This window comes from Muscardinus avellanarius (genome assembly GCF_963383645.1).
Source record: "Muscardinus avellanarius genome assembly, chromosome: 10".
Lineage (NCBI taxonomy): Eukaryota > Metazoa > Chordata > Mammalia > Rodentia > Gliridae > Muscardinus > Muscardinus avellanarius.
The window spans coordinates 38,736,447-38,760,024 of record NC_137796.1 but is presented as its reverse complement, the minus strand read 5'-3'; the positions used below and the strand labels follow the sequence as shown (position 1 = coordinate 38,760,024).

General features: G+C 36.6%; 1 protein-coding gene across 1 annotated transcript in view; it reads right to left on the bottom strand.

The window, feature by feature from the left end:
* Window positions 1-838: 838 nt before the first annotated feature.
* The window catches only part of ITFG1 (integrin alpha FG-GAP repeat containing 1), a gene marked incomplete at its 3' end in the record, with an annotated part of 248,608 nt that continues 225,868 nt past the window's right edge, over window positions 839-23,578 (bottom strand). The window contains exons 15-18 of the mRNA XM_080703290.1: window positions 9,605-9,729; window positions 8,401-8,483; window positions 3,707-3,824; window positions 839-898 (exon numbers count right to left, since the gene is read on the bottom strand). Of these exons, the coding sequence (XP_080559416.1) occupies window positions 839-898; window positions 3,707-3,824; window positions 8,401-8,483; window positions 9,605-9,729 (386 nt within the window). The remainder of the gene's footprint in view (window positions 899-3,706; window positions 3,825-8,400; window positions 8,484-9,604; window positions 9,730-23,578) is intronic.

Sequence of the window (23,578 nt, the reverse complement as noted above, 5' to 3'; positions counted from 1 at the left end):
ATGCCTAGCCTTCAGTTTTCTAAAAAAATAATTTCCTCATGCCTAAAAACAAAATTCTATCTGTGCTATATATCTGGGCAGTTACTTGTAGACGTCTAATAAAATTACCTAAAAATAGTGATAATAACTACTATGACTTACTGAGCATTTTACTCTGTAAGAGGCACCAAGCTCATCACTTTATATACATTATCCCACTTAATGTTTATGCTAGCTCTAGTCCAACTGCATGCATTCAACTGAGGCTTGCAGAGATTAACCAATAGCCAAATTCCAACAGTAACTTTGTAGTGTGGAATCAGGAGTCCAAGGCAAGTTTGTCTTACTGTGATTCAAAGGCAGAGCGCTCAGTTTTTATATTGTATACCATCAATGAGCACCCCCCAACTGATGTGATGGTGAATGTTTAATAACTTCAATTTGTGATACATTTGCAAAAGTATAATTTCCATCATTATAATAATAAGACCAATTCAAATAAAATAAAAATCCTGCTTATTTAAATGGTTTTATTAATACATATCTTTTTTCCATCATTACTCTAATAAGATTATAAATACATAAACACCAAAGTACATGCAACACATTCCACAAAAGAACGAAAATGCAAAGTACTATTGAGTAAAGAATCCAAATCATTGTATACAAAGTGCTTTAAGAATCAAAGACCTTGTGAGACATTTAGAACATATTTAATTCTTTCCAATAATTACCAAGGGATGCATCATTAATAAATAATACTCATTAATATTCCCCTATTTTCTTCTATAAGCCAGAATTTAGAATTTCAATTAATCAAATTAAGTCATGCCTTCCTTTCTGCAATATTAAAGCCAAATCACATAGCATCAAAATGAAACCGATGTGCTTCTTGTCGTTTTTCTCTGTCATCTGCTTTCTGAAAGAGAAATTTAGACTAGTTTATAAGTGATAAAATATTAAAATTTATTGCTGAAATATAGGTGTTTAATTGAAAAAGCAATTAATAAATAACAGGTGTCATTTTAAATGTAATAAAATATAAATATTTTTATAAAATAGAAGCTGTTTTTAAATTAATGATCTAGTCACTGTATTTAAAAACCCACAAGAAATATTACTGATGCTAGTAAATGAATCTAAAGTAATTATGTTGAAGTATATTAATTATTTTCCATTAAACTTTTTTTTGGGTGTGTGTATATGGTACTGAGGATTGAAACCAGGGGTATTCTACCTCTGAGCTACACCGTAAGCCCTATTTTATTTTTTTTTTTATGTTGAAACAGGGTCTTGCTAAATTGCTAAGGCTGGCCCTGAACCTGTGGTCCTCTTGTCTCAGCATTCCAAGTGCTGGGATTATAGATGTTTGCCACCATGCCTGGCCTTTGTTAACCTATTGAGTTATCCGATTATTTATTTTTGTGGTACTGGCACTTGAACTGAGGGGCATTCTACCTCTACGCTGAAACAAGGTCTCACTAAATTGCTGAGGCTGGCCGCAAACCTGTGATCCTCATCTCAGCCTCCAAGTACTGGGACTGTAAATGTGCACCACCATGCCTAGCTCAGCGTTTGGTATTTGGAGGGATTAAAAGATCCCTCAGCTAGGCATAATGGCACAAATTTGTAATCCCAGTACTTGGGAGGCTGAGATTGGAGGACTGAGATTCGAGGAATAGGCCTTCTGCAACTCAGTGAGACCATGTTTCAAAAATAAAACAATATAAAACAATAAAAATAAAATAGGGCTAGAGCTATGGCTCAGAGGTAGAATGTCCCTGGGTTCCATCCCTAGTACCGTAAAAAAAAAAAAAAAAAAAAAAAAAAAAAAAAAAAAAAAAAATTCCTCAGTTTTGCATCATGTTCTCCAGGAACTTAAAGTGTCAGGGGAAAAAAGAAAATTAAACTGGAATTCCAGATACATAGTAAAAATGTTTCTTTTGAGAGGGAGATTACTTCTAGATTTGAGTGAGGAAAGGGAACATTTTGAAGATAGTATTTATGGAAATGGGGTGGGAAGGGCCATTCATTCAAAGCTTGGAGTACAACACAATCAGTCATAGGAAATCTGAAAGAAATATACGAAAGGAATATGTAATAAGTGTGTGGGAGGTCCGCCTCCTTAACTTAGTGAGACTCTGTTTCAAAATAAAAAATAAAAAGGGTTGGGGATGTAGCTCAGTGGTAGAACCCCCTGGCTTCCATGCCCAATACTAAACATACACAGAAAAAACAACAACAACAACAACTCTTAAAAGAAATAAGGTTGGAATACAAAAATGTGAAGGCCTGCCTAAGGAGCTTACATATTTAGGCAGTGGATAGTCACCAAAGGCTTTTGAGCAAGAGAGTGGTATAATTAAGGTTGTTTGTGTATGTATATTGTGTGTGTAGTACTGAATATTGAGCCCAGAGGTGTTTCACCCCTGAGCTATACTCCCAGACCTTTTTATTTTGAAACAGGGTCTCTGTGATCCTCCTGTCTCAGCCTCCTAAGTACTGAGATTACAGGCATGCACCACATCTGGCTAGGCTAATCTTAATGATGAATAATCTGGCAGCAATAAGTGGAATGAAAAGGGGAGCAAATAAAATTGGAAAGACCAGGTAAGGTATATGAAGAGGCTGAACTAAAGAGGTGGCAATAAGGAATGCAGAGGTGGAGCCAGCTGAAAAGATTTTCATGGAGGCAGAATCGGTAGGGCAGCCGATTAAATTTCACAGGTAAGGAAGAGGATGCAGGACACTTTAGAACTTTTTTTCTTAAGTTACTGGACATCGAATGCAGGCATAATCCCCAGCCCTTTAGATTTTTTAGTTTGAAACAGGGTCTTGCTAGTTGCTGAGGCTGATCTCAAACCTGCAACCCCCTGTCTCAGCTTTCCAAATACTAGGATTACAGGTGTGTACCTGGTTTGGTTTTGAGGTTCTTATAAGTAACATAGGTTGAGATGTCATGATCACAGATGAAAAATGGGGGAAAGAGATCTCTAAATATAGATACAAATTGGAAATATTTTGAGTTAATAGCTGAAGCCATGATTTTAGATGAAATTAGAAGTATAGAAAGTCTAGGGTAGGCCATGTAGAAAGCTTGCATAGTTAACTGGTATGGAACTCTGTGTTACTTTTTTGTTATAGAAAAGAGTGATTTTAGCATTATGTGACAAATAAAGCGCCCCCCCCCTCTCGTGTACTAGGGAGGGGCATTCTACCTCTGGGGTACATTCCCAGCCCTATTTTATTTTTATTTTGAAACAGGACCTTGCTAGATTCATGAGAGTCTTACTACTTGTTGAGATTGTCCTTGCACCTGCAATCCTCCTGTCTCAGCCTCCCAAGTACCGGGATTACAGATATGCACCAGAACACCCAGCTTATATGAGCATTTATTAGAACATCAGCTAAGATAAAACAATAATTTTAGTTAGGAAAAATTATAATAGGCGTGAGACTCCAAAGAGACTAGGTGTAACAACAACAAAATGCCTCTCTTTTGTGACAAAAGAGCTCTTTTTTGGGGTCATAATTGGAATGAATCTATTAGTTATGCATTTAAATGCCCTTTTTTTCTTTGGTGGTGCTGGGGATTCAACTAATGGACTCACACATGCTTGGCATGTGCTTTATCACTGAACCACATTCTCAGCCCCTTAATACTGATTTTGAAGACCAATACATTGTAATAATAAATTAAGCAAAGTTAATGTTTAAATCAACAAACCTTTTCCTGCCAATGTAAAATGCCAATTATTGCCAAGATGAAGACACATACACCAATGAGAGCTATAGCAGTAAGTAGAACAATGTTACTTGGTGTAAGATACAGTTTGGCACTCCAGCTGTAGATAAAAACAGAAAAAAATACAAATTTTAATTAACAAGCTTATATTGAGACCAAAAAGCAAGATAACTTATTAATCAATGAAATTATCCATTCATCAAATCATTCATCTATCCATTAATTATAAGCAAAACAAAAGCAATTTCATTTAGATAGTGCTAAGAATATTTATGTTCCTGTATCGTTCATATTTTTTTCAGAAATAAAGTATAATTTTTTTTTTTTGCATGTCACGCTAGGGATTGAACCCAGGATTTCACACATGCTAGGCAAGCACTTTACCACAGAGTTATATCCAATCCCTTGAAGTAGAATTTTTTATGAGATATTTTGATATTTTTCTTTTTTCAAGAATGAGCCTCTCATAATCATTAAGTAAACACATCCAGAGCACAATGGATAATGACAACATCTTATTTTCACATCTTGATTAACCTGCTGAACGTGAAACCTTGAACTCAAAGGCTACATGGTCATAAGACTTCAGTAAGACCTGAGTATCATCTTATTTTTTACCCATGTCCACACATATAGCATGACCAATTCAAACAACCATGTCTGAGTGGGTGTATACAGGTGGCTTGTGCAAAACTACCATTCTGTGTCCTGTTGTCATGCTTACATTACTATAATGACTTTTAGGTTGAGAACTCTTACTAAATCATATTTATTCCCTCATTGTTAATGGCATTATACAGACTAAAGGTAATTATAAACTGAGCTAGCTCTTTCCTTCTAAACCAGTACATATAGTAGAACACCTGCAAACCCTGAAAAGCCTAAAACAAGAGTCATTATCACCAAAATGGTTATGTACATAGAACTTTTTGTTCTCCCTGGAAATAGAAAATGGATACATTTTCTTTTCTTTTTTTTGGTGTTACCGGGGTTCCTGGAAACCCTTTTACCTCCGGGCTACACTCCCTATTTTTATGCTTTTTTATTTGGAAACAGGGTCTCCTAAGCCAGCGCGCGGGGCTAGCTTCGAACCTGCGCGATCCTCCTGTCTCAGCCTCCCAATCATGGGGATTACAAGCGTGCGCCACCACGCCCGGCTGAAAATGGATACATTTTCATTAAAAAAAATTGATTCTTTATAAAAGGGAAATCCTCTAATGTTCATGATGTACATTAACAAACATATCAAAGCCAATCATTAAGTCTACCATGAGGAGGGATGGGGAGGGAATGGGGCGGGAATTGGGTAAGGGCTAATTAGGTGATGTGTGCACATATACCTCCACAATCTTGTACTCCATTAAGCTGTATGACTACAATGCACCAATAAAAATAAAGAAAAAAATAAAATGAGACTGCTTAAACACAAAAAAATTTGATAAAGGTAAGATCATTCTGATGAATAGTATTTATTTATTGATTTATTTTAGGATAATTAAGATTTATTGATTCATAAATTAGCCTCTCTAGTAAATAAATCTCGAAATACACCTCAAACTAAAATCAATTTGATTATTAAATACATAAATTTGAAAAGCACATTTCTTTCAAAAGAGCAAGAGAAACATGAAAAATGTTGAGATTATGGAAGAAAGTTATTGCAGAGTTTTTCATAAATCAGAAGAATAAACCTTAAGAAAACAAATGTTAATTAGTTGAGGTTAACTACTCAGAGTACCTTATTCACACTTAAAAAAGCAGTTCTTTCATGAGATCTTTTGGGTAGTTCTTTTATTCTGTATCACATATGGAGATTGAAACTTAGAGTGTCATACCTCTAAGCCATTCCTCCAGTCCTATTTTATTTTCTATTTTGAAACAATTTCTCATTAATTTGTTGAGAATCTTGCTAAGTTGCTGAGGCTGGCCTAAAACTTGTGATCCTCCTGTCTTCTTCCTGTCTCAGTCTCTCAAATACTGGAATTATAAATGTGTGTGCTCCCACACCCAGCTGGGTAGTTTTTCTTTTAAATATATTTTTATAAAAACCAAGAACAAAGGCATTTTGGTTAAGAAAAAAGTAGTTTACAAAGCCAATGAGAGGCAGCTACTGATAACCAGTTTCTTACATAGTCTTTTAGAATATGAACATATATGTAGACATATATTTTAAATCACAATAGTTGCTTATTATAATACTGTTCTTCATTCTAATTTTTTTTTTTTTTTTTTTGGTGGTACTGGGGTTCCGGAAACCCTTCTATCTCCGGGCTACACTCCCAGACCTATTTTTATACTTTTTTTTTTTTTAATAATTTGGAAACAGGGTCTCTTAAGCCAGCTTTGAACCTATGTGGTCCTCCTGTCTCTGCCTCCCAAGTGTGGAGATTATAAGCATGTGCCACCATGCCTGGCTGATTTTTTTTACTTACCATTTCATGCAAAAAATATGAGTCATAACACTGCACTATATATAAACATCATACTTATACTTTCCTACTTATGATCTAGATTTTCTAGTTTTGTTGTTGTTGTTTTGCAGTACTGGGGATTGAACCCAGGGGCATTCTACCTCCTAGCTACACCCCCAGCCCTATTTTTTATTCTTTATTTTGAAACAGGGCCTCAATAAGTAGCTCAGGCTGGCTAAGAACCTGTGATCCTTTTATCTCAGCCTCCCAAGTACTGGGATTACAAGTGTACACCACCATGCCGAGCTTAGATTTGCTAGTTTTAATACAAATTTTATGTATAAAAATAGTACAAATATACAATACAGGCTCATTAAAAAATCTGAACAGGCTAGGTGTGGAAGTGTATAACTAGTTCTGATGAATACAGGAGCCTGAAGCAGAAGGATTACTTTAGCCCAATGTTTGAGACTAGCCTGGGCAGTCTCATCACAACAAAACAAAACAAAACAAAACAAAACAAAACAAAACAAAACAAAACAAAACAAACTGAATGAGGTTTCCTTTGAAACCCTGAAGCATTTCTAATGATTTTTTTTTTAAACAGTTTGGTTATAAAGTCCAGAAACCCACCATAAAATACATCTAGTGGTATGCTGCTAAACTAGTTTTCTGGAAGGGTTGTGAGGATAGAACTGAATTATGGCATTTATCAGTTTTCATGGAAAAAATACTCCTACCATAGCTGATTTTAATGTAACTTTACTGAAAAGAGATAGAAAAAGATGAACACAGGTTATGAGATGGCATGAGCTAGATCTATCATACCACTGAATACATTTCATCTAAAATTTAACAAAGTATAGCTTAGTTGTAAAGTTTTTGCCTGGCATGTAGGAGGCCCTGGGTTCAATCTACAACAGGGGGTTAGGGTAGAAAATAAAGCCTGTACTTTGAGAAGATATGTAATAAGCAGGACCCCACTGGTTATAAAATCTAAGGTAAATTACACTATTTCTCTTTGTTTAGTTTCCCATGTTCATATCAGGCTACCATGCTTTTTCCAGCAAAATTTCAATGTAGTGAATACCTTCATCACCTAATTTAAAAAAGAATAGATACTATCTTATGAAAGGAACATATCCTGATAATATGAATAAAATCACTTATTCGATCTCCCATTCTACATATGCAAAATTTGGGTCACAGAGAGGACAGGAAATTAGCATTTTTTCTTGCTTAGGTTTGTTGACTTCAACATTTGTGTGTCCAAGTTCTGTAGGATAAATACCATTTCTCACAGAATTTTTTTTTTTTTTTTTTTTTTTTTGGTGTGTATACTGTACTAGGGATTGTACCTGGGGGCATTCTACCTCTGAGCTACGTCCCCAGTCCTATTTTATTTTGTTTCTGTGATCCTCCTGTCTCAGTCCCCCAAGTACTGGGATTATTAGCATCTGCCACCACACCAAGCTCAAATAATTTATTTAAAAGATCAGTGCTTATTAAAAACATCCTGGGGCCAAGGCCTGGCACTACAAAACAAAAACAAAAATAAACCAAACAACAACAAACCAAAATTTTTAGCTTTTTATGAAAAATGTCAGGACCTTTTCTGTAGGTATGTTTAGTCATTTACAATTTGCTGGTAAGAAAATTAGTTGGTGAGCATTCAAAGAAAGACGGTAGGAATAAGAGAGTTGGATTTTTGTTTTTGTTTTTATTTTTGTGGTACTGTGGATTTGTCCCAGAGCCTTTAGCATGTACTCTAGCACTGAGCTACATTCTCAGCTCTTAGGAATGAGAGAGTTTTTAAAAGGTATTACTGTGCAGACACAGTGGCGTGCACCTGTAATCTCAGTGACTTCAGAGGCTGAGACAAGAGATAGCAAGTTTGAGGCCTGGGTAACTTAGCAAAATAAATAATGCGAACTGAGGGTAATGAGGGGGTTGGAGGAAATTCCCTAATGTACATGATGTACATTCACAAATATATCAAAGTCAATCACTAAGCCAAACATGAGGAGAGAGGGGGAGGGAATGGGGTGGGAACTGGGGAAGGGCTAAATGAGTGATGTTGCATGTATGCCTCTACCATCTTGTACCCCACTAAGATGTATGGCTACAATGCACCAATAAAAAATTAAAAAAAATTAGTGGTAGAACACGTCTGGGTTTGACCTCCAGTTTTACTAAAAAGTGTAACTGTATCTGTGATTTAGTTTACAGTATCTTTACCAAATTCATTTCAAGTAAGGACATTACCTTCGAGGGACATCATGAGGGTATGGAATGACAATTAGCTGGGAATTTGGAATGATTGCAGTCCACTCCTGTTTTCGTATAGCCTGAAAAAATAATTTCAAAAACATTTAACATCTAGGACACAGATACACAATTATTAATCTAAATAAATAAGGAAGAGCTGGGCATGGTGGCGCACGCTTGTAATCCCAGCATTCGGGAGGTTGAGACGGGAGGATCACAGTTCCTGGACAGCCTCAGCTACTTAATGAGGCCCTATGCAACTCAGTGAGACCCCTTTTCAACATAAAGAATAAAAAATAGGGCTGGGGGTGTCGCTTGGAGGTAGAATGCCCCTGGGGTCCATCCTTAGTACCCCCCAAAAATAAAAAAATAAAAAACTAAGGAAGAATTTTAAGTACTAAGAGAAGATGAAATCCTAGGTATGGATTAAGTTAAATTAAGTAAAACAGGGCTTATGTATCATCTGTGTTAAAATTTTTTTGATCGTTTTATGGAAGGACTATATTTGTATCTTATGAATTCATCACTCAACAGTACTTACTGGACACTTATATAGCAGGTACTGTTTAAAATGCTATGTACAGCCGGGCGTGGTGGCGCACGCTTGTAATCCCCGCATTTGGGAGGCGGAGACAGGAGGATCGCGCAGGTTCGAAGCCAGCCACGTGCACTGGCTTAAGAGACCCTGTTTCCAAATAAAAAAGTATAAAAATAGGTCTGGGAAAGTAGCCCTGAGGTAGAAGGGTTTCCAGGAACCCCAGTACCCCCCCTCCCCACAAGCTATGTACAAATGCTCATTAAGGGAAGACTGACAAATGAGTAAAATATTTTACTAACATAAATAAAACAATACTATTGTAATTATTTTACATATTATACTTATGTATATGTATTGTACTTATGTTAGTAAGATATCACTTATGCATGTTAACTGGTGAGATGTTAGGAAAAAGGAACGAAGGGTGGGGAGTCATGAAGTTTATGGGAGATGAAATAAAAAAATTATACAATATCTTCAAATAATGATGTACTCTATGTAGGATAAGCTTAGGTCATTACCAATCATTTTTTCTTATTCTTTCAAGGGAATAAAAATATTTGAATTATTTGAATTCAAATTCAATTGGATTCAAATTATTGAGTTCAATGATTTAAAAAATGAATATTAAAACAAAGAATTACAAACTAAATTTTTACTTACTGTTTCTCCAGATGGACGGGGAATACCAACATAAAGATGGTCAAGAAAATTCGCACTTCGACCTAAACCAAGTACGTTGTATGGTAGTTGGAGAGCTAAATGTGCTGACTGGCTGAGTTGTCCAGCTAGATTAATTAAAACAATGCAAAAACAAAAAACATCTTTGGAAACACTGATCCCATTAAATATTAAAATGATAAAATGTTAACAGTTGGGGTAATAGAACTTATTCTTTTAACTACAAAAATGTAAAATGAATATCATTAACAATGATATTTACAATTTAGAGGAAATATATACTCCTGTTTCTAACTTCCACATTTTTTTTTTTTTTTTTGGTGGTACTGGGAGTGGAACCCAGAGGCTTTCTACCTCCGGGCTATACTCCCAGACCTTTTTTATATTTTATTTGGAAACAGGGTCTCACTAAGTTGCTGAGAGCCTCACTAAGTAGCTGAGGCTGGCTTCGAACCTGTGCGATCCTCCTGTCTCAGCCTTCCAAGTGCGAGGATTACAAGCATGCGCCACCACGCCCGGCTTAACTTCCACATTTTTAACTATAAGTAATATCAAATCTGTTATCTGTCTCTATAGATTTGTATATATATACATATACATATATAGTGGTATGTGTGTGTGTGTGTGTGTGTGTGTGTGTGTGTGTGTGTATATATATTCACACATACACATACATATATGTGTGTGTGTATAGATATATATATAGTGGTACTGGGGATTGAACCCAGGGGCATTCTTCCTCTGAGCTACACCCTATTTTTAAATTTTGAAACAAGGCCACACTAAATTGCTAAGGCTGGCTGTGAACTGGCAATCCTCCTGTCTCAACCTCCCAAGTACTGGGATTACAACTGTGCACCACCATGCTTGGTTAGATTTGCCCATTTTGAAGACTCCATATACATGTAATCAATCAATATATGGTCTTTTCAACATATGGTATTTCATTGCTGGCTTTTTCACCTAGCATATGTCCTCAAGGTTCATCCATACTGTGGCATGCATCAGTACTTCATTATATGATAGCTACTACATTTATTTTCACTCTGCCATGTATAATTACTTTTCCATATGAAATAAGCCAGAGGGACCCAAGCCTATTCCAGTAGAGACTGAGACATAGTCTATGTTTAGAACATGGTATTTTCATAATCTTATTCTGTGGGATATGATTGGATTGAAATCTCCTCAGCAAATTGGTGCCCTTCATTAAAGATCCATAGTATTAATCAGCCTCATCTCCCATTAGGATTGCTAAAGTAAGCCCAGGCTTTGGGTATAAAATGGGAATATCACAAAGCCTAACACATTTTCAATGAGTTCAAATGCCAAAACAACGAGATATGTCTCTATATCCTGGCTTTAAAAATATCAACATATAGCCGGGTGTGGCGGTGCACGCTTGTAATCCCAGCATTCGGGAGGCTGGGACCAGAGGATCGTGGATCAGCCACCTAGTGAGGCCCTCTGCAAATCAGTGAGACCCCGTTTCAAAATAAAGAATAAAAAATAGGGCAGGGGGTGTAGCTCGGAGGTTGAATGCCCCTGGGTTCCACCCCCAGATACACACAAAAAAATTATATATATATATATCAACATATACTATGTTACCCAGAATCCTTGACTGGGTATTAAATGTTACAGATTCGTAAGTCATACCCTAGGACCCCACAAATATTACAGATAGGCAAATAGTAAAGGAAAATAACAAGTGGCACTGACAAGGCTATTTTATGGCATAAGAAGGTTCTTTTTATATAGTAACACAAATATCAGACTTCTTTTTCAACTGTAGACAGGATTTCAGGTGATGATAAAGGGTGTGGTATTTGGAATCAGGCTGCTGAAATTGAATCTTAGCCCCACCACTTAGTAACTGTGTGTTTCTAATAAAGCCTCTTAATTTCCTGATGATAGAGATAATAATAGTACATACGCTAACAATTAAAAGTTAAGAAATATTGAAATAACAGACAAGAAACACTTGTCAGTTTCTGGCAAATCATAAGCATCTAACACCTTTTAATGGTAAGTCTTTTTTTTTTTTTTTTTTTTTTTTGGTGGTACTGGGGTTCCTGGAAGCCCTTCTACCTCCGGGCTACACTCCCAGACCTATTTTTACATTTTTATTTGGAAACAGGTTCTCCTAAGCCAGCGCGCGGGGCTAGCTTCGAACCTGCGCGATCCTCCTGTTTCTGCCTCCCAAGCGCGGGGATTACAAGCGTGCGCCACCACGCCCGGCATGGTAAGTCTAATGTATAACATGAATGGTGGAAGTTAATAAAAACAAAACAAGGAGTTCAAAAGAAAAATATTTTTTCACAGGTAGCTTTAATATTAAATGTATTTCATTATATAGAAACTCTAATATACAATGATTTGGTCAATTGTGTTTCTTCTTACTAATGCTATATACTCCTCAATTAATGGCCTATTTAAAATTTTCTGCACTTCCGGGAAGATGGCGACCAAGAAAAGCAGTGTTTACGAGTCCTGCTAATACTTGATCTCTATTGCCACAAAATAAGCACTTTTCATAGCCAGAAAACATTATCAGGAGAGATGTAAACACAAGAGACAGAGAAAAAGAAGACTAGAAGAACAACTAGAGACCAGAAAAGAAACCATCCTGCATCGTGGCGGCGGAGCTGCGCCAGTGCCATCTTCCCTCACAGCATCAGGATCCAGAGAGGAAAGGTAAACAAGGAGCTGAAATGAGCAGCTGTGGATCCTTCGGGTGTAATTCAGCAGTTCTTTCAGTGCAAAGAACATCTAAAACTCCCACTGGTCAAGCTCATCACGCCTTCCAGGGACTCAGAACGGAGCTCAAAACCAGAAAAGCAATACGTCAGCCTCATGGCCTAGGGCGTGACAGCAGCACCATATTGCCAGCAGAGGTGGTGAGTTCACCACGCCCGTGACAGCTCCAGATCAGCGTGCACAATAACCGTAAGTGAAATTGAGGCCCCTAAAGGAGAAACCCCAGCACTGCACCCCCAGGGACTTGTGCAGCTTTGATAATCTCCCTGTGTCTGAGATTTTGCAGTCTAACCCAGTGAAGGAGTAGTGGTGGCAAAGATACAACACCATAGTCTCAGCTCCCGATGGGAAAATGCCCAACTCTGCAACCCCACGGTCTCGTACAGCCTCAATTAACTCCCTGAGTCTGAGACTTTGTGATACAACCCAGTAAAGGAGTAGTGGCGGTTGATATTACCACAAACTCGAGATCCAGAGCACCCTAAGTGAAGTAATGGTGTCCCAGGGAAGAACGCAGAGAAGGCATAAACTTCTGAAATCATGGGAAAGAGGAACAACAATAGAGCAACGAATGTCCACAACCCCATAATATCAGAACCTGATAACACAGAAATTCAGAGATCTCCAGAAAATCAAATCAGGACTATAACTGTAGAAATAATACAGGACCTTTGAAAAGAATTTAGAGAGTCTAAAAGAAAGCATGCAATCATTGAAGTAAAGGCATCAATTCAAAGTATAAACAATCGATTAGACCACATGAAGAACAGAATCTCACTCCTAGGAGATGATCACTCTAAAAAGGAATAGATAATTAATAACTTAGAAAAAAAGAAAATCATACAGTAGGAATCTGATATTGAAGAAATATGGGCCATTTTAAGAGAGCCAACCTAAGAATATTTGGAATAGAGGAGGGAAAAGAAGGTGAAACCAAAGGGATCAATAATCTCTTCAAAGAAGTAATAGCTGAAAATTTTCCAAACATAGAGCAAGAGGTCGATACACAGGTCCAGGAAACTTATAGAAATCCCTTTAGACAGGATCAGAGAAAAGGATCCCATGCCACATAATTGTCAAAATGACCAATGTAGAAGCCAAGCAGAGAATCTAAAAGGCAACAAAAACAAAGGGCCAAGTGACATTCAGAGGCAAACCAATTAGAATCACTCCAGACTTCCCAAACCAAGTCATGAAAGCCAGAAGTGCTTGGAGTAACATATTCCAAACTCTGAAAGAAAACAACTTCCAGCCAAAAATTTCCTACCCAGCAAAACTATCTATCAAATTAGATGGGGAACTAAGATGCTTCCATAACTACATACAGAAACTGAAGGAATTTTTGTCTTCAAAACCAGCGCTAGAGAAAATACTCAAAGAGATTAACTACAAAGAAGAAATAGGTAATACACACTAGCACCAGAGAAACAAGACTTTCCATCCAAGCATACAACCAAGCAAAGAAGAATACACAGTATTTCAAACAGAAATAAAATCTTAACATGTTAGGAATTAAAAGTTATCTCTCAATAATCACACTGAATGTAAATGGCCTCAATTCCCCAATAAAAAGACATAAAGTGGCAAAATGGATTGAAAACCATAATCCATCCTTCTGCTGCTTACAAGAAACACACTTTACAAGTAAAGATAGTAAGAAACTCAAGGTAAAGGGCTGGAGCAAGGTAATTCATGTTAAGTAGCCATCCTAACAAATGTGAAGTAGTATTTCACTATAGTTTTCATTTGCATTTCCTTAATGATTAGTTATATTCTGATATTGATGAGTGATATTCATGTGTTTATTGGTCATACAAAAACCTCTGGAGATTTATTATCTATTTTAGTCTCTTACCTATTTCTAAATTGTATTGTTTGCTTTTATTGTTGCTAATTTTTAGGATTTCTATTTGGAATATTAATATACCTTCAGATATAGCATTTGGAAATATTTTATCCCATTTTACCAGTAACTTTTAATTTTGCTTACAATGTCTTTGGATGTACAATATTTTTTTATTTTTTAGGAAGTTTATTCTTTTGTTGCCTGTGCCTTTGAAATCATATCCAAGAAATCCCTGCCAATTTTAATGTTGTGAAGTTTTATGACCCAGGTTTTCTTCTAAAAGTTAATAGTCTTAACATTTACATTTAGGTCTTTTATCTAGTTTGAGTTAATATTTGTATATGGTGTTAGGTAAGGGTCCAATTTTATTCTTTTTCATGTAATTATTATTTTTCAACAATATTTAGTGAAAAGATTATTATTTTCTTCACCAATGTTCTTGGAAACCTTGTCAAAAATAAATTGTCCATATATGGAAGAATTTATTTCTAGGCTTTTTATTTTACTCCACTGGTTTATATATCTGCCTTTATAGCAGTACTACAATGTTTCGATTATTGTAGCTTTATAAGGTTTGAAATCAGAAATAAAAAAAGAAACCAAATACTTCAAATAATGATACGCCTATATTCTAAGGTATTACTCCCAATCTCACTAACATGTATGGGGAGAAACATGGAGGGACATACACCAAGATCGGTGTGCATGCACATTTGTACTACTTTGAATATCACTGAGCTGTAATTATAAAGGATCAGTAAAATATTAAAAAAATAAAAATTTCTGGCTGCCTAAGAGAATCACACTTTTAATTTTTAACTTTTTCATTTTATTTATTATTTATTTATTTTTATGTGGATCATAATGAAAATGGCATATGTTCAGACTGTGCTTGGTGCCCTCTCTTCTTTCACCTTCCCTTTCCCCCTCCAATAATGAGTGTCCAGGTTGACCATGCTACATTCATACTTTTACACATATTTGAATGTAGCTCCTTCATTAATCAACATCAGCCTTCTTTCTCTCCAACCCTTCAATTCTAGTTTGCTGAGGTTTCCCCTCCATTATCTGGGGTCCCTCTGGTAGAATCACACTTTTATAATGTCATATCTGCCTCGAATCTTTCAAGCATAAGAAAGACATTTTCTAAATTAATATGTTCTTTGCTAATTAGGTGACTAATGGGTGATCCTTCTTCCTGGGTAGGGTGAAGGAATGAAGAAAGAGACTATGTTCCAGGTATTGATGTATTTGTTTTCTTATATCAAAGTTATTTAGACTAATTAGGATTCTATTAAAATAAATGGATGAAAGCTTTTTGATAGATGATAAAATTAAAAATTTAAAAATCATTTGCTTTCCTTTGCTTCTAGACTATTTCAATTGCCACAAGTTTCAATTGTACAAGTTTATGATAGATCTATTGAAATCTTCCTAGCAATAACAATTATCATGGTCCTTTGTTAAAAAATGCCAGCCAGATCAGGGATGGTGGTGCATACTTTGTAATCCTAGCTCTTGGGAGATTAAGAAAGGAGGATCATAGGTTGGAAGCCAGCCTCAGGAACATAGCAAGACCCAGTTTTAAATTAAAAAATAAAACAGACTGGAAATACAGCTCAGATGTATAATGCCCCTGAGTTCCCAGTACCACAAGAAAATAAATATAAATAAAAGTCTAGCAAATGAATTGGTGTTTATGGTCTGCTCTAATAATGTAATTCTTTCCCTAGAATTTTAAAATAATTAAAAAGTTTCAAGATTCAAACAGCTGACACACAGACTTATAGGAAAGAATCTTATGTTAGATGCTACATATATGTATTCTAATTCTACTGGAGTGAATTTAAAAATCGAAAGTGATTTTAGTGGTTTCCTATCCAAGTATTTGACTAAAGACCTCAATGCCCTCAATATTCTGATATTCTAGCAAAGAATATCATAGCTCTTATACTAGGATGATTTCCAATAATATATAGCAATGACCATTTTTTAAATTAAAACTTATCAGCCAGGCATGATGGCACATGGCTGTAATCTCTGTACTTGGGAGACTGAGACAAGAGGATGGAAGGTTTGAGGTCAACCTCAGCCAGTAGTGAGACTCTCATAAATCTAGTGAGACCCTGTTTAAGAAACAAACAAACAACAACAAAAAAAAACCAACAAGGCTGGGCATGGTGGCGCACACTTGTAATCCCCACTGTTGGGAGGCGGAGACAGGAGGATCACGCTGGTTCGAAGCCAGCCTTGCTGGCTTATGAGACCCTGTTTCCAAATAAAAAACTATAAAATAGGTCTGGGAGTATAACCTGGAGGTAGAAGGGTTTCCAGGAACCCCAGTACCACCAAAACAAACAAACAAACAAACAAACAAACAACCCCCCCAAACAAAAAAGACAGGGCTAGGGATATAGCTTGGGCACAGGATGTCCCTGGGTTCAGTCCCCAGTACCAGGAAGAAAAAAAAAAAAAAATGGACCAGTAGCCAAAGAAAGCAAGTGATAAAATGTGTTACAACAATGGTGATTTTTAAACATTTAAATTTATTAATGGCCAGGCATAGTAGTGTATACCTGTAATCCCAGTACTTGGGAAACTAAGACAGGAGGATCATAGGTTAGAGGTCAGCCTCAGTAACTTAATGAGACCGTTTCAAAATAAAAATAAAACAGGACCAGGGTATAGGTCAGAGGTAAAATGCCTCTGGATTCAATCAATCCCTCCAACCAACCAACCAACCAACCAAAACTTTATTGAAGAGGTGTTCAGCTAACTAAGGGAGGGAGAATGTCTATTCACTCTCTCTATATAACAGAGGAATGGCTAAACAGTTATTCGTTGTCTATAGGCTAAACCTACCTATGTACAATATCATATAATATATGACCTTAGAATTCAGTAGTGTGGAAAGAAAAAAAAATCCCCAAATGGACAAATAGATTTGGAAAGTAAGAAGAAGCCAATTGTGACTGAGAATAATAAAATATTTGCATTTAATTTTAAAAATTTCAGAGTTGGGTGTGGTGGCACATGCCTCTAATCACAGTACTTGGGAGGCTAAGATAGAAATTCACAGATTTGAAGCCAGCTTCAGCAACTTAAGGAGCCCTTGTTTCAAAATAAAATCTAAATAAAAGGGCTAGGGGCTTGGGTTGGATGTAGAGCATTCCTGGGCTTTTCCGTGTGTGTGTGTGTGTGTGTGTGTGTGTGTGTGTGTGTGTGTGTGCGCGTGCACACGTGGGCACATGCATCATGCATGCAGACACACACTACTTTTTATGCTATAGTCACTTGACATTTAAACATCTGCTAAATCATGCAGTGTCTTGTTCTGCTTTAAAATTAATTGATTTTAGTTAAAAGAATGAATGGTTTCTACTTGATAAAATCTTCCACTGGCTTTTAGGACTGAGGCACATTATTTGGACTTTGGGAAAATCCAATTTCCAATGTGAGTGGATCTTCAATAGTATTTATTTATTTATTTATTTATTTATTTATTTATTTATTTATTTATTTATTGGTGGTACTGGGGATTGAACCTAGGGGCATTCTACCTCTGAGATATATTCCCCTCCCACCCTCCCTCCCTCCTTCCCTCCCTCTTCTTTCTTTCTTTCTTTCTTTCTTTCTTTCTTTCTTTCTTTCTTTCTTTCTTTCTTTAACAGGGTCTCACTAGGTTGCTGAAAGCTTTGGTACATTGCTAAGGCTGTCCTCAAAACTGCAATCCTCCTGACACAGCCTTCTGAATGCTGGGATTATAGGTGTACACCACCACACTGGACTACTAATCACTCATTAAGTTTGTATTTAATTAGTTTATTCTTCAGGTATTAAGCACCTGCCACAAATCAGGTACTGTAGTGAGGAACAGCTTAATCATTAACTGATACCTTTACAAATCTTAGAACTGGTTAATTTAATGTCCTATTTAAGCACTCTTCTTTTTTTTTCTTTTGGGTTCCTGGAAGCCCTTCTATGTCTGGGCTACACTCTCAGACCTATATTTTATACTTTTTTATTTGGAAACAGGGTCTCTTGCGTGGCTGGCTTCGAACCTGTGCGATCCTACTGTCTCCACCTAGTGATCAGCTTAAGTACTCTTTTTTTTTTGTGGTACTGGAAGTGGAACCCAGGAGCTTTTCTACCTCTGGGCTATACTCCCAGACCTGTTTTTTATACTTTGGAAACAGGGTCCCACTAAGTTGCTGAGAGCCTCGCTAAGTAGCTGAAGTTGGCTTCGAACCTATGTGATCCTCCTTTCTCAGCTTCTCATGCGTGGGGATTACAAGCGTGCACCACCACACCCGGCAAGCTTAAGTACTTTCTAAAAAGTATGTGGTGGTACTGGGAGCTGTAGAATGTGGCTTTAGAAAAAAAGATCCTGAACTATCAACTAATAACTATCCTAAGTGATCAACACATGAAAATTTGTCAGGCTCTATGTTCAAATGCTAGAGTCATAGTTTTAGAGGTTAGGATTGAAATTATTTATGGAAAACTTTTTAAAACAATGCTTGGGTGCTGGGCGTGGTGGCGCACACTTATAATCCCAGCATTTGGGAGGCCGACTGGAGGGTCGTGGTTCACAGACAGCCTCAGCCTCTTAGCCAGGCCCTGCACAACTCAGTGAGATTTTGTTTCAAAAAATAAAAATACTACTAAAAAATAGGGCTAGGGGTGTAGCTCAGAGGTAGAATGCCCCTGGGTTCCATCCCCAGTACTGGAAAAAAAAAAAACCCACCCAAAAAACTCCAATGCTTGGCATCTACTCCTGGGAGTTGCTGTGGCTTACAATAAAGAATAAAGGAACCCACTGACTTCGTTATTCCACTGTAATATTTTTTAAGGATAAACTGATGAAATATGTATGAAATATAAGTAGGACCTCCTACTAGGCTGAAAGTAGCTCCATAAAAGGAGGAGCTTAGGCGCTTCCATTCTTAGGGCATAGTACAGTGGTTGGCACATAACAGATACTTAATAGATGTCTTATGTACTAAACTGAAGGTTTGTAGTAAATTGCAAGTACAATTTGTACTGTTGTTTTATTTTAGTTTTCCCAAAGGCCTATATATGCTATATCAATGACTGCTGTTGAAGACCTCCTTCTAGGCTTTGAATAGAACATATCAGTTTAAACTCTAGGGCATGAACAAATGACTAGGGAACATAGGAGGCTTGAGATATGGTATTATGAAATATACATAGTATTTGAATGCCAAAGATATGTATTGTGACAGTTTGATGTTTAGTAAGTTCCTTGCCATCCCTAAGCCTTTATTTGTGTGTTCATTCACCAAAACATTTATCAAATGTATACTATATATCTTTTACACAGAAATGAAAAAGACATAAATCTTGACCTGGAGATGACTAAGGATTAAAAAACCAAAAATTTATTTATAGTTTCTTCATCTGCAAAATCAGAGAATAATAATAACACCTACTACATGGTTAGGAGATGCAATTATAATACGACTTAACTTTTAATATATATAAAAGCATTTTATAAAATATAAAGTATATTTAAATGTCAGCTGTTTTGATTTTTATATGATCATTCCTCATATTTTCTGGTTTTCTTAGGCTGAATTTCAGTTTGATATTAGTTTGTAGAAAATATGGTAATGATATCTATCTATCTATCTATCATATATCTATCTTTTTGTGGTACTGGGAATGGAACCCAGGGACATTCTACCTCTGAGTAACACCCTCAGCCCTATTTTTGATTCTTTTATTTTGAAACAGTATCTCACTGAGTTACAAAGAGCCTCAGTAAGTTGCTGAGGCTGGCTGTGAACTGCAATCCTCCTGTCTCACCCTCCAAAATGCTAGGATTACAATCATGTGCCACCATGCCTAGCTCCCTGAGATCCTGTTTTAAAATAAAATATAAGCTGGGCGAAATGGAACATGCTTGTAATCCCAGCATTCAGGAGGCAGAGGCCAGAGGATTGTGGTTCACGGACAGCCTCAGCTATTTAGTGAGGCCCTTTGCAACTCAGTGAAACCCTGTTTCAAAAAATAAAGGCTAAGCCAGGCGTGTGGCACACGCTTGTAATCCCTGTGCTTGGGAGGCGGAGACAGGAGGATCGCGCTACTTCGAAGCCAGCCTTGCTGGCTTAAAAGACCCTGTTTTCAAATAAAAATATAAAATAGGTCTGGGAGTGTAGCCCAGAGGTAGAAGGGTTTCCAGGAACCCCAGTGCCACCAAAAGGGGAAAAAAAAAAGGCTAAAAATTAGGACTGGGGTGTAGCTCAGAGGTAGAATGCCCCTGGGTTCCATCCCTAGTATTGCAAAAATAAATAAATAAAAAATAAATAAATAAATACATAAGATAAAATAAGGCTGGAAGTTTAGCTCAGAGGTAGAATGCCTGTGAGTCAATCCCTGGTACCACACACAAAACAAAACTTGGGACCCTTGTTCAAGCTATCTCTGTTACCTGCTTCCTAGTTATAAATTTAAAAAATGAATAGTTTTTGTTTCTTTTTTATTCAAATTGAGATGTAATTGACATGTCAGAAAACCTACCAGTTTCAAGTATAAAATTAACTGATGTATAGTTTATTCATGAAGTTGTACAATTGTAACTGGTAACTCCAGAATATTTTCATCATCACAAAAATAAGTCCCATATCCATCAACAGTTACTTCCTATTTCTTCCTTCCTCTAGCCCCTGGTAACCACTATTTTTTTTTTCTCTGTGGATGTGACTATTTGGGGTTTTTCATCTATAAGTTCAATAATATAATGTGTACCCTTTTGTTTCTGGCTTCTTCACTCAGAAATGTTTTACAAGGTTCATCTGTGTTGTATCATGTTTCATGATTTTATGGCTAGGTAACATTCCATTGTAAGGATACATCACATTACATGGACATTTGGTTAGTTTCTACTTTTTGGTTATTAAAATAATGCTACTATTGCCAGGAGTAGTGGCGCATGCTTGTAATTCCCGCGCTTGGGAGGCGGAGACAGGAGGATTGTGCAAGTTCGAAGCCAGCCTCGCTGGCTTAAGAGACCTTGTTTCCAAATAAAAGTATAAAAAATAGGCCTGGGAATGTAGCCCGGAGGTAGAAGGGTTTCCAGGAACCCCAGTACCACCACCACTAATAATAATAATAATAATAATAATAATAATAATAATGCTACTATTAACATTCATGTACAATTTTTATGTAGATGTGTTTTCATTTTTTTGTTATTATGTATGTAAGTATAATTAATGGGTTTTATGCTAACTTTTTATTTAAGAAAAAAAAAAAGACTTTTTGTAGTACTAGATATTAGATCCAGGGGCATTCTGCCTCTGATCTATACTGATCTATACTTCAGGCTTATTTTTATTAATTTTTAATTTTTTTGCAGTACTGGGAATTGAACCCCGGGGCATTCTACCTCCCAGCTGCACCCCCAGCCTTATTTCTTATTCTTTATTTTTAAACAGGGTCTCACTGAATTGCAAAGTGTCTCAGCCTCAGCAAGTAGTAACTCATCAACCTAGTGATCTCCTGTTTCAGAATAAAAGTAAAATAAGGCTGGGTGTTTAGCTTAGAGGTAGAATGCCCGTAGGTTCAATGCCTAGTACCTACTGTCCCAAAACACACAAACAAAAGAAAGATATTGTGATAAAAAGGATCAATTAAAGAACAGGATATAACAATATTATTTCCACCTAACACCACACTTCCCAAATATATACAAAGCATTATCATATCTAAAGAGAGACAAACTCCAATATAATATTAGTTGGAAACTTTGACATCTACTTTAATCAACAGATATATCATACAGATCAGCAAAGAAACATCAGAGTTAAGCTGTACTGAAAACTGACCAAAAGGACTTAATGGTTAGAGAACATTTTTTCTAACAGCTACAGGATATACATTCTCATCAGCATATATTCTTCAAGACAGACTGTATCTTAGGTCACTAAATAAGTCTCAATTAATTAAAAAACCCATATCTTCTGACCAAAATGCCATTAAACCAGAAATGAACAACAGAGGAATCGCTGAAATTGTAGATACATGAAAATTAAACAATGTACTGCTTAATGAGCAACAGATCAATGAAGAATGAAAAAGGAAATTGAAAAATTTCTTGAAACAAATGAAATGGAAGTATAACAGAAGCCTATTTGATACAGCAAAAACAGCACCAAGAGGGAAGTTTAAAACAAGTCTAAACCAAAGAAAAAGTAAGCAGCAGAAGGGAAAGAAATGATAAAGATCAGAGAAGAAATAAATGAGATTTAAACTAAGAAAAAATTATAAAAGATTGGTGAAATAAATTTTTTTTGTGTGTGTGTGAAACAGAGGATGGAACCCAGGAGCATTCTACCTCTAAGCTACACTCTAGCCTTATTTTATTCTTTTATTTTGAAAGAGGATCTCATTAAGTGGCCAAGGGCCTTACTAAGTTGCTGAGACTGGCCACGAACCTGCAATTCTCATGTTTTAGCCTCCCAAGTAAAAGAGTTGCTTTTTTTTTTTTTAAGATAAATTAGCTGGGTGTGGTGGTACACACTTGTAATTCCAGCATTTGGGAAGCTGAGACAGGAAGATCACAATTTGCAGACAGCTTTAGCTACTTAGTGAGGCCCTTTGCAACTCAGTGAGACCCTGTTTCAAAATAAAGAATAAAAAATAGGGCTGGGATGTATCTTGAAGGTACAATGTCCCTGGTTTCTACCCCCAGTACCCACACACACACAAAAGATACAATGACGAGCAATGAAATTGAATCAGTAGTAGTCTCCCAAGAATGAAAATCCTAGGATTGGATGGCTTCACTGCTGAATTATACCAACTTTCTAAAAAGCTGATACCATGCCTGCATGGTATACATGCCTATAAGCCCAGTGTTTGGGAGGCTGAAACACTGAGGCTAACCTCAGCAATTTAGTGAGACATTGTTTCAAAATAAAAAGTTAAAAGAGCTAGGGGTGTAGGTCAGAGACAGAAGGACCCTGGGCTCAATTCACAAACAAACAAACAAACCAAAAAAAGGAAGCCAGGTAGTGGCACATACTTGTAATCCCAGCATTTGGGAGGCTTATACTAGTAGGTGGTATCTTATAGGATATGAACAGGTTAGGGATGTGTTATGGAGTTAGAATTAACTGGATTCTTTTCATGGACTAATATGTAGGTGGTGAAGGAAGTTTAGGAGCTTATATTTTAATGGGGTGGGGTGTGATGGGGGAAGACACAAAAAGCATATCCAGATGGTCATGGGCTCATAGTCTCCTTTTTTTTTTTTTTTTTTTTTTTAATAGATTGACAAAGGGCTGGTTCAGTAAATCTCAATTAGAGCAACTTAATAACTGGGA